This window comes from Trichomycterus rosablanca, chromosome 19 (assembly GCF_030014385.1).
Source record: "Trichomycterus rosablanca isolate fTriRos1 chromosome 19, fTriRos1.hap1, whole genome shotgun sequence".
NCBI lineage: Eukaryota > Metazoa > Chordata > Actinopteri > Siluriformes > Trichomycteridae > Trichomycterus > Trichomycterus rosablanca.
Window position 1 is genome coordinate 10137342 of NC_086006.1, and position 12608 is coordinate 10149949.

Sequence of the window (12608 nt, forward strand, 5' to 3'; positions counted from 1 at the left end):
ACGTAGGTGTATAAATGTAGTGAAGCATGGTGGTGCAGTAGGTAGTGCTGTCCCATCACAGCAAGGAGGGCTTGAGTTTGATTCCCCAGCTGGGCGGCCAGGGTCCTTTCTGTGTAGAGGTTGCATGTCCTCCCAGTTTCCTCCCAAGTCCAAAAACATGCAGTCAGGCCAATTGTAGCTACTAAAACTGCCCTAATTGTATGTGTGAATGTGTGTGTGTCTGCCCTGTGATGGACTGGTGACCTCTTTAGGATGTTTCCTGCCTTTGTATAATATTTTTCAGATATTTTGTTATATGAAATAGACATGTACCAGCTAGAGTGATGATTTTAATGCACAGTGTACCTGAATGCATGAGAAGACTATTCAATTTATCTTGGGTTTGATTCCCAGGTGGAGCAGTCTGGGTACTTTTTGTGTTTGCATGTTCTCCAGGAGCTGTGGTTTCTTCCCACAGTCCAAAGACATGCAGTCAGGTTAATTGGAGCCACTAAAATTGCCCTTGGTGTGAATGTCTGTGTATCCCTGAATAGGACAAAGCAGTGGTTTCATTGCATTTCAGACAATGAATGAATGAAAAGTTGATGGCACATTTTGAGCCCAGTCAGCAAATCAATTTAATTTATAAACTCGTAGCATATTTGATATTTAATATAATGATTAGAACTGGTTACCTGTGTGCGCATGCGTCTTTGTGAAAGTATTTAAAGGGCAGGATGAACCTTTCGAACCTACACCGATCAGCCATAACATTAAAGCCACCTCCTTGTTTCTACACTTACTGTTCATTTTATCAGCTCTACTTACCATATAGAAGCACTTTGTAGTTCTACAATTACTGACTGTAGTCCATGTATTTCTCTACATACTTTTTTAGCCTGCTTTCTTTCTGTTCTTCAATGGTCAGGACCCCCACAGAGCAGGTATTATTTAGGTGGTGGATCATTCTCAGCACAGCAGTGACACTGACATGGTGGCGGTGTGTTAGTGTGTGTTGTGCTGGTATGAGTGGATCAGACAAAGCAGCGCTACTGGAGTTTTTAAATACCGTGTCCACTCACACCGTGACACTCCTACCTTGGAGACTGGTCCACCTTGTAGATGTAAAGTCAGAGATAATCACTTTATAATCTATTGCTGCTGTTTGAGCTGGTCATCTTCTAGACCTTCATCAGTGGTCACAGGACAGTATTTTTGGTTGGTGGTCTTATCCACTCATACCAGCACAACACACACTAACACACCACCACCATGTCAGTGTCACTGCAGTGCTGAGAATGACCCACCACCTAAATAATACCTGCTCTGTAGAGGTCCTGGGAGAGTCCTGACCATTGAAGAACGGCATGAAAGCGGGCTAACAAAGCATGCAGAGAAACAGATGAACTACAGTCAGTAATTGTAGAACTACAAAGTGCTTCTATATGGTAAGTGGAGCTGATAAAATGGACAGTGAGTGTAGAAACAAGGAGGTGCGTTGTGCTGCGTTCAAGTACTGTACAATGCTTCATTTTAAACACCCGGTGGCAGTATCTTAATGTTTACAACCTCCGCTAAAAAAAAAGCTGTACTGACACGAAAACCCTGTAAAAGTGCTCTATCAGCAGGAGGCGTCCATTTCCCACTTAATGTTACTCAGTCGTTTAAAGTCAGAAGAAGCTAGAAACGCCTCTCCTCATCCTTTGTAGGTGAGAGCGGAAGTTACAGTTACCGCATCAGTTTAATGAACGCAGCACGTCTGGCTGTCACTGCTGTTTAACAACAGTCGCGAGTTTTTTAGTTTGTTTGTTTTATGGTTCGAATTTTGAGATAATTGGCAGATTAGACAAGATGAGCAGTTTTAATGAAAATAAAGACTTGGGGCCGTCTGGAGAGCTTAATGATGTGGGCTGCCCTGATGAACTGGAGTTTGATGACCTTTTTAACTATGAGCCACCTGACAGCAACTTTCACACTGGAGATCATTCAGGTCTGTCATTAATAACGTTATTACTCTATTTCTCTTATTCCTCTGTCTCTCTCTCTCTCTCTCTCTCTCTCTCTCTGTGTGTGTGTGTGTATGTCTGTGTGTGTGTGTGTGTGTGTTGATGGGTGGGTGTGACGCACTGATGTCTTCAGCAGGGTTGTAGCTTCACCCTCAACTATCATAAAACACAAGAGCTAAATAACATATATTTACTTAACAGACGCTTTTATCCAAAGCGACTTACAGTACTGTGACAGTATACTGTCTGAGCAATTGAGTGTTAAGGGCCTTGCTCAGGGGCCCAACCAGATCTCTCAAGTTTTCAAGTTTGCTTGGAGTGAGGTGGTGGTGGTGGTGGTTGGGGGGGGGGTTGTCAGAGGTTGTTCATTTTTTTTTTAATGAACTTTATTGAACAACAAATATATTACAAAAGAATACATCAATCACAGCCAAGATGTAACATACACAATGAAAATTAGACAATTATTAACTAAAAATTGCTCGAGGTTATAGAAATACAAATAAAATAAATTATCAATAAAATTAGCTAAAGCAGGAATTTTAGATAATACCATTTAATGATTTTCTAAAAAGACCTTAAGGGATAGAGACGTTTTCTAACAGTGTTAAAGTACGTCTTGCCTTCACATTTTTACAGTCTTAACGAATTAATGTACGATATAAAGGATGCCTTAAAAGTGTTGAAGTTTGGTCTATTATTCATAAATTTACAACAATTAATGTGATATTTGGATAATATTAAGAGAAGGTTGACAATATAAGTCTCATCTGAATTCAATATGTCACTTTTAGTTATTCCAAATAGAATAAATTCAGTTTTCAATTTAAAGTTATAGTAAATTTTTCTATTAATAAAATTATTTAAATCAGTCCACAAAAATGAGCAAAATGAACAATCGCAAAATAAGTGAGTAAGGGATTCTTCATATTTGTGACAAAATGAACATTCAGTATTTATATCTTTTTTTTAATTTAGCAATAATTTTATTGATAGGGTAACATCTATGCAGAATCCTTAGAGTTACTTCCCTTACCTTATTTGTGATTAAAAAATTATTTGGTAAAAGCCATGTTATTTTCCAATCTATATCATAATATAAGTTATTCCTAAAGAATACTGCAGCTGGTTTAGATATTATATTCCTTTGAACAATGTTCCTAATACACAGGTTAGGTTCTCTTCCACCTCCAGCACGCATTCAGAGCATAGGTTAGGTCCACTGCGCATTCATGGAACGTGTGCTTGCAGCTGAAACCTATTTCACCTATTTCTACCTCACCCAGAAACAAGAAATTCTATTTTTCTGATTGGCCGATAGGTCGCTAATTCAAGACAGCTGTATGAGCGCAGAGTAGTCTGCCTTTGACTCGTGTGTAGGATAGGCTATATTAATTTCTGTGCGGCAAAGTTAATCATTTCTCAGAGTGAGAAATACCATGTGCACCAATACAATGCGTGAGACTTGAGAGCCCTGGGCCCAACAGTGGAACCTGGCAGCGATCTCGATTACTAGTCCAGTACCTTAACCTCTAGGCTACAACTGCCCAATTCATTCAGGCAACGTTTACAGACAGGGAGGGTACGTCATTGCAGTTCTGGCACAGTTTTTCTGACACAACCCTCCCTATTTATCCGGGCATGGGACCGGCACTACAATGCACTGGTTTATGCATCCTAATTCAGTGTCTCCAATTAGCCTGGCTGCATGTTTTTGGACTGTGGGAGGAAACCAGAGCACCCGGAGGAAACCCACACAGACACAGGGAGAACATGCAAACTCTGCCCGCCTGGGGATCGAACCCGGGAACTTCTTGCTGTGAGGCGACAGTGCTACCCACAAAAAAGTCATTTAAGCAACTTAAAATGCTTAGTTCTTGGTAATGAATGTTCTATTGTGTCATTAAACTTGTGGTTTAATGACACTATAAACGTAGTGCATGGAACAGTTGTCCTTTTGCCACTTGTCACTTGATCTTGGAGAACACACAATTCATCCGGCCATTTGAACTTCTTCCAATACTCCTATGTTCAGTTCCGATGCCTGCATGCTCATTATGGGTGTGTTCAACAATCAAGAGATGACTGGCCCACACGTAAAAGGGTTGCACTGTGTTGTGATACATGATGTGGGCAGTGATAGCTTTTTGGTTAAGGTACTGGACTTGTAATCAGAAGGTTGCCGGTTCAAGCCCCACCATGACCAAGTTTTCACAGTTAAGCCCCTAACTCAATATGGGTATTTTCCAGTTCAGTTCAAAGATGCAAGAGTGATTCCTTTACATAAGAAGGGTAGTAAATTAAATGAAGAGAACTACAGGCCGATATCTATTCTGAATACTTTATCAAAAATAATTGAAAGGATTATCTTTGAACAGATAGATGGTTATTTGACTGGCCAAAATCTTATTTATGAATTTCAGTCTGGTTTTAGGAAGTCTCATTCTACTGATACATGTTTACTTTATTTAACTGATTTTATTAGAAGTGAGATAGATAAAAGGAATTTATGCGGCATGGTAACGTTGGACTTGCAGAAGGCTTTTGATACTGTTGACCATGACATTTTACTGACAAAGTTAAAAGCTATTGGTTTTAAGGATAAAATGGGTTGCTTCATATTTAAAAGGACGTAAACAGCAGGTGGATGTAGGGGGTGTTTTATCTATACCTAGATTTATTAATTGTGGGGTTCCCCAAGGAAGTGTATTGGGTCCACTCTTTTTCCTTTTGTATATCAATGATTTAAAGTCGGTATGTTCATGTTAACTTCTTTTGTACGCCGATGATTCAGCACTCTTATTTTCTGACAAAGATAAAAATATTATCGAAGGTACATTGAGCGATGAATTATTGAAGGTTAGTAGGTGGTTGTCCGAGAATAGGTTGTCACTTCATTTGGGGAAATCAGAATCAATTTTATTTGGTACGAGAGTGAAATTAAATAAGATCTCAGTTTTTAATGTGGTTGTGGGGGACACAGGGATTCAGTTATTTATTTAGGATGTATTTTAGATAGATATATATCAGGCAGGGATCAGGCAGATAAGATTTTAACTAAGATTAATCAAAGAATTAGGTTTTTTGCAAGAATTTCAAAGCTCTTAGATAGGAAAACTATGATTACCTTGTCGGGGGCTTTGGTTCAGCCTTATTTTGACTATGCCTGTTGTTCATGGTATAATGGCATTGCAAAACAGATTAAAACAAGGCTTCAAACATCTCAAAATAAATTAGTTAGGGTTATTTTAAATCTTCCTATGAGAACATTTTCAAATGATTGGGTGGTTAAAAGTTCAGGATAGGGATGCTTTAATAGAATTGTGTAATGTGTACAAGATTGTACATGGAGCTGTTCCACAATATTTTAAAAATTATTTTATTCAGGTGAGGGATGTTCATGCTCATTTTACAAGAAGATCATCCACATATTTAGTACTGCCATGCTGTAAAAGTAAAGTGGGTAGGGATTCTTTTAAGTAAGGAATTGTTTGCCAGGGCATTTTAAAATATGTGACAGTTTGCGAGGGTTTAGACGGGCCGTAAAGAAATGGTTACATGAAAAGGAAAATTTTGCTAATTAAAAAGCTCTAATAATGTTTATGAATTAAAATGAATACATTGTATTGTTATGTTTTAGTGACTGTATTATGATGTCAAGCTTGCTATGCTGCTTATTGTTGGACTGAATTATGTATAGGGACCACAATGGAAACAAGTTTTCTGACTTTTTGTGTTATCCCTGACTATTTCTGTTTTTTTTTTTAAGAGGCACTGCAGTTAGAGGCACTGTAACTATAAAAAAAAATAAAATGAAATGGTTTAATGAAAATCAATCAATCATTCAATCAATCAATCAATCAAGCAAGGCTTTAACCCGCAATTACTTAAAAATTGTGTTTAGGCTTAATTGTAAGTCGCTTTGGATAAAAGTGTATGCTAAATGCCAAAAATGTAATGTAAAAATGCATTCACCTCATCACCATCAAAATTATATATGCAAGTTATATGTCACACACCATAGCCTTCATGTCCGCTGGCATCAATGAGTCTTGGCTGCCCAACAACCCTGTCGTGGTTTTGTGGCTTGTTTGTCCTCAGACCACTTACCAGTGTCGGAGATACTCTAGCTCTTCTGGTCATAACAATTTGGCCCCAATCAAAGTCCTTCAGATCTTTAGGTTGCTCATATCAGCAACATTGAGCACATGTACTATGATTAACTACCATCATGATAAATGTTTGATCAAAACTTTTTGCCATGCATATTTTTAGGGGGTTGGTCCTCATTCAGTCAAAGGAATAGAACAGTTACAAATATAATTGAAATCCCAAGACTTCAGCCATATGTTATATTATATATATATATATATATATATACAGTACCAGTCAAAAGTTTGGACACACCTTCTCTTCAGTGAGAAGGAACACATATGGAATTATGTAGTGAACAAAAAAATGTTAAACAAACCAGAATATGTTTTATATTTTACCAACTCTACCTCTGCACAACACAACTGATGGTCTCAAACACATTAAAAAAGCAAGAAATTCCAGAAATTAACTCTAGACAAAGCACAAACATTAATTGAAAACCATTCCAGGTAACTACCTCATGAAGCTGATTGAGAAAATGCCAAAAAGTTTGTAAAGCTGTCATCAAAGCAAAAGATGGCTACTTTAAAGAATATAAAATATAAAACATATTCTGGTTTGTTTAACACTTTTTTGTTTACTACATAATTCCATATGTGTTCCTTCATAGTTTGGATGTCTTCATTATTAATCTACATGTTGAAAATTAAAAAAAGATCAAGAAAAACCACAGGAATGAGAAAGTGTGTCCAAACCTTTGACTGGTACTGTGTATATATATATATATATTTGTAATATTTTATTTCATATTTCATTTTTTTCAGTACCAGTATTTACTTATAACAGGGTATACTGGCAGTGCAGAAAGGGTGGCGAGTCAAATTAGAGTCCAAAGCATGATGGGTGTCATGCAGTTAGGCTACTTACATCTTGATTGGGCCTCATAAATCATTGCTTGGCATTAAAAAACACATCTGCTGCACATCAGGATATAATATTTCAGAAGATGCCAAATAGTGGCTGTCTAGATTAAAAAAGGCAGCAAACACAAAGAGATACAAGAACATATGTACCGGGGGAAGTGTCTTCAAAGGAATGGTAGCATCAGCATGGAGGAACAGTGGTCCAAATTGGGAGCTCAATGACTGAAGCAGGTAGAGCTTTACAAAAGAGTTGCTAAATGCCCCACAGAATTAAATGAACACACCTGGGTCTTAACAGAAACAGTACATAATGAGCTGCGTATAGATTATTTGAGGCAAAGTTGTGATCTGGAATCCTTCTTGTATCAAAAGCCAATGTTGGCAGATACTTACGTTGAAAAAACCTGGTCTGATGTGGTCTGAAAAAGCCATATGGTCTGATAACTCTATCTCTATATTTTCCAAATCTTAATGGACTTATCTGAAAGATGCCAACTGATGTTTCTAACCCACGGTCAAAATCATCAGGTTGAATAATTACAAGATGATAATTCCACAGTACATAGTTCCAGTGTCACTTTGAGCCACGCAGTATGGCATTAAACGTGTGTGAACATTTCTTCTATTTATTGGGTCCAGCTGTTTCAACCACACGTGTTACTAAAATAAATACATGACACGTCTTTAACTCTGTAACAGTGGTTTTGAAGGATCACATTGAGACGGCGATTGTGAATCATGCCGGCTTGTCTTCTGTAAGTACATGATCTAACAAAAGCTCTCCTGACTAACTGTGGGCAGTGATAGTTCAGTGGTTAAGGTACTGCACTAGTAACCAGAAGGAGAACAAGGCCCTTAACCCTCAATCACTCAAAAATCACTGGAGGGTCCAGCAAGCTTATGGTTAGGTGTTTAAATAGTCTTGGCCATAAAGTGTATTGTGTATTCTAATAAAAAATACATTGATCATTGATCCATGTTTGCAACCACATTACAGTAACTGACCATTTGACAGTTTGACGATTAGTTTCTTTATGCTGACAAGGTTTGTCTTGGTATAATTGATCCCATGTGTTATTAACCAGTTTACTTTCACTGCCCAGCTGATTGCTCGATGCAGAATGTATTAAGGTACGAAATGACTTGACTATTGCCTGACAATATACACCGATCGATCAGCCATAACACTGTCTACACTCACTGTCCATGTTATCAGCTCCACTTACCATATAGAAGCACTTTGTAGTTCTACAATTACTGACTGTAGTCCATCTATTTCTCTACATACTTTTTTAGCCTGCTTTCACCCTGTTCTTCAATGGTCAGGACCCCCACAGAGCAGGTATTATTTAGGTGGTGGATCATTCTCAGCACTGCAGTGACACTGACATGGTGGTGGTGTGTTAGTGTGTGTTGTGCTGGTATGAGTGGATCAGACACAACACTCCTACCTAGTTGGTCCATCTTGTAGATGTAAAGTCAGACACGATCGCTCATCTATTGCTGCTGTTTGAGTTGTTCATCTTCTAGACCTTCATCATTGGTCACAGGATGCTGCCCACGGGGTGCTGTTGGCTGGATATATTTTTGGTTGGTGGACTATTCTCAGTCCAGCAGTGACAGTGAGGTGTTTAATAACTCCAGCAGTGCTGCTGTGTCTTATCCACTCATACCAGCACAACACACACTAACACACCACCACCATGTCAGTGTCACTGCAGTGCTGAGAATGATCCACCACCTAAATAATACCTGCTCTGTGGGGGTTCTGACCATTGAAGAACAGGATGAAAGGGGGCTAAGAAAGCATGCAGAGGTACAGATGGACTACAGTCAGTAATTGTAGAACTACAAAGTGCTTTTATATGGTAAGTGGAGCTGATAAAATGGACAGTGAGTGTAGAAACAAGGAGGTTCAGTTGTATACATTTGTATACAATTAGTTGAATTGAATGATCCGAGAATCCAAGCCAATCTGGGTAGCCAATCTAACGTACTGGTTGATTTTCTGCATGAACGTCATATTATCCTGACAGTTTTTTACTAACTCTACAAAGACTTCACCAGGAAATGCCCAGCACTGTGGGCGCTGGTTCCTCATTTATATCTTCCCCATAACTATTGTGTAAGTAACTCTGTGTTCGCACTATCAGATTACAGATCACCGAGGTTGCTCATAGTGTGTCTGTCGTGAACGTGTAGAATTCTGCTGTTGTTGTTGCTTGTGGCTGGGCACCAACCAGGAAATGCTCATAGCCAAAACGTATCCAGTCTACTAAGTAGTTATTACACACTACTTTGCTACTACTACTTCTGTTCTAAAATGCACCTAAGACTACTGAATAGCGCTTCATTGAGAAAAGAAACAGGAGCTGTGCTTGGACGATTTGTCCATAAATGACCTCAGACCCTTGGACCACGAGATTGGTTTACTGTATGTTGGATATAATGAAACCAATTACTGGGATTTGTTGCTTTTCAGCACCATACCTAATTTGCATACCATTTAAACGATCTAAACGTACATGCCGCAATTAAATTGTATCTCAGTGTTGAGCTTTTACATAGGAAATCAATGGTTGTCTGTTGCTTTATGGCTCTATAGTGTGAAAACCAGTATGCTTGCCCAGCACCTCAAGATTTACACCCTGATTCTTTAGCAACACCATTTACAAAAAAGCTGAGACAGGATGTCACACAAATTTAAACCAAAAGCATTTATTTGTAAACTCAATTTTGCAGATAATTACAAACCCAATTTCCGAAAAAGTTGGGACATCTTGTAAAATGCAATAAAAAGAACGATCTGTGTTTGTTAATTCTCTTGATTGAAATGATAAAAAAAGGAAGAAAATATTTCCAATGTTTTCACCGATCAACTTGATTGTACATGGATTAGGCATAACATTATGACCACCTTCGTAATATTATGTTGGTTCCCCTTTTGCTGCCAAAACGACCCTGTAACTGAGATGCACTGTGTATTCTGACAGCTTTCTATCAGAACCAGCATTAACTTCTTTAGCAATTTGAGCTACAGTAGCTCGTCTGTTGGATCGGACCACACGTGCATCAATGAGCCTTGGCCGCCCATGATCCTGTCGCCGGTTTACCACTGTTCCTTCCTTGGACCACTTTTGATAGATACTGACCACTGCGCACAAGAGCTGCAGTTTTGGGAATGCTCTGACCCAGTCGTCTAGCCATCACAATTTGGCCCTTGTCAAACTCGCTCAAATCCTTACGCTTGTCCATTTTTCCTGCTTCTAACACATCAACTATGAGGATAAAATGTTCACTTGCTGCCTAATATATCCCACCCACTAACAGGTGCTGTGATGAAGAGATAATAAGTGTTATTCACTTCACCTGTCAGTGGTCATGATGTTATACCTAGTTGGTGTATTTTGTAAATATACTCACATTTAGAACTTAATGCCTGCAACACGTATTTAGGGTATTTAGGGTATTTAGGGTGTTCCATCACCTTTCCTATTAATGACACTATTTACTAGTTTGGGAACTGAGGACACTACTTGTAGCAGTTTTGCAAGTGAGACTTAAGCTGCTCAACCATCCGTGGTCACTGTTGTCTGATTCTTTGTTCAACAGACAAGATCACACAAACTCCATGTCACAAACTCTATGTGTTAGTGTGTGTATGAGTGGATCAGACACAGCAGCGCTGATGGAGTTTTTAAACACCTCACTGTCACTGCTGGACTGAGAATAGTCCACCAACCAAAAACATCCAGCCAACAGCGCCCCGTGGGCAGCGTCCTGTGACCACTGATAAAGGTCTATCAGAGATGATAAACTCAAACAGCAGCAATAGATGAGCGATCGTCTCTGACTTTACATCTACGAGGTGGACCAACTAGGTAGGAGTATCTAATAGAGTGGACAGTGAGTGGACACGGTATTTAAAAACTCCAGCAGCGCTGCTGTGTCTTATCCACTCATACCAGCACAACACACACTAACACACCACCACCTTGTCAGTGTCACTGTAGTCCTTAGAATGACCCACCACCTAAATAATACCTACTCTGTAGTGGTCCTGGGAGAGTCCTGACCATTAAAGAACAGCACGAAAGGGGGCTAACAAAGTATGTAGAGAAACAGATGGACTACAGTCAGTAATTGTAGGACTACAAAGTGCTTCTATATGGTAAGTGGAGCTGATAAAATGGACAGGGAGTGTAGAAACAAGGAGGTGGTTTTAATGTTATGGCTGATCAGTGTGTATATATTTGGAATTGGGGTTGCAGTGGGGTTATATTTATTGTAAATACACAATATGGCCAAAAGTTTTTGGACACCCGGCCATGAGCTTGTTGGATATCTGTGTATGTGTGTTATAATCCGGGTATGTCCAGGCATTCTAGTAGTGCAACATCTGGAGCTCGGGGGATTAAAGATACGGTATGAAATGTCTTTCCTGACCCTCTGTCTTCCTCTCTTTTTTAGATGAAACCAATCTACCCCCACACAAAGTCCTCACACACCCTTACCTTTTGGAGGAACCCTCTGCCTACTCTGAAACCAGTTCAGAAGCTCTGTCTGCCTATGAGCTTCTGGAGCCTAAAAATTACCTAGACTATGCCAGGCCTGGTGCCCAAGCAGTGAGCCCCAGGATCGAGATAACACCATCACGTGAGTACCACAGCCACGGGCACAACTCGCTCCTCGACCAGCTGGTGAATGCCAGCACCAGGCCTACACTCACCGTGCCCGGCCTGGACTCTTCGGCCTACCGCGAGCCTTTGTGCCTCAGCCCAGCCAGCAGCAACTCCTCGGCCTCGTGTCATTCCGAATCCTATTCGCCCTTCACTTCACCCTGTGTGTCTCCGGGCAACGGGCAGGTTGTGTCTGGAGAGCTGTGCCCTCGATTCCAAAACATCCACACGGGTTCGCCTCGTACCAGCCCGGGCACCTCACCTCTCACCAACCAGGCCGAGGAGAGCTGCTCGTCCCCGAGGCCCGGCTCCCGCTCCACGTCACCTCAGGGCAAGCGCACCTACGAGATGTACAGGAATCCAAATCTGGTGGCCTCAGCTCGATCGAGAAGTCCTTCGCCGATCAGCGGGCATAACGAGCGCCAATCGAACAGCCATTATGTTTACAGCATGCCAGAGGTTGCTAACGGGCTCGGCCAGCCAGCTTCAGTGCCCACGAAGATAGTGAGAGCCAACCACCAAGCCTACACCATGTACCCAGATGGCCATGCCGAGAACTACCTGGTGGAGCAAGACATCAAGACCAAAACAGAGCCTTTCTATGTTATTCCGTCAATCTGGTCCAAGCAGTTGGTGCCTGGAATCTGCAGGTAGATAAATAATACAACATTTATATTGTAGTGGCTTTTACACCTTAAAGAATTGATTTATTGGAAAATTAATGGGATTTTTTAAACCACAGTATCCCGGTGACCTCGCTGCCTCCTTTGGAGTGGCCACTGCCCAGCCGCACCGATCAGTACAAGCTACATATTGAGGTGCAACCCAAACCACACCACAGGGCACACTATGAGACCGAGGGCAGCCGCGGGGCTGTCAAAGCCCCCACTGGTGGACATCCAGTGGTGCAGGTGAGTGCTATTTCT

General features: G+C 40.5%; 1 protein-coding gene across 1 annotated transcript in view; it reads left to right on the forward strand.

The window, feature by feature from the left end:
- The first annotated feature begins 1830 nt into the window (after positions 1-1830).
- Positions 1831-12608, forward strand: part of nfatc2a (nuclear factor of activated T cells 2a) — a 49776-nt gene continuing 38998 nt past the window's right edge. The window contains exons 1-3 of the mRNA XM_063015433.1: positions 1831-1969; positions 11474-12332; positions 12425-12593. Of these exons, the coding sequence (XP_062871503.1) occupies positions 1831-1969; positions 11474-12332; positions 12425-12593 (1167 nt within the window). The remainder of the gene's footprint in view (positions 1970-11473; positions 12333-12424; positions 12594-12608) is intronic.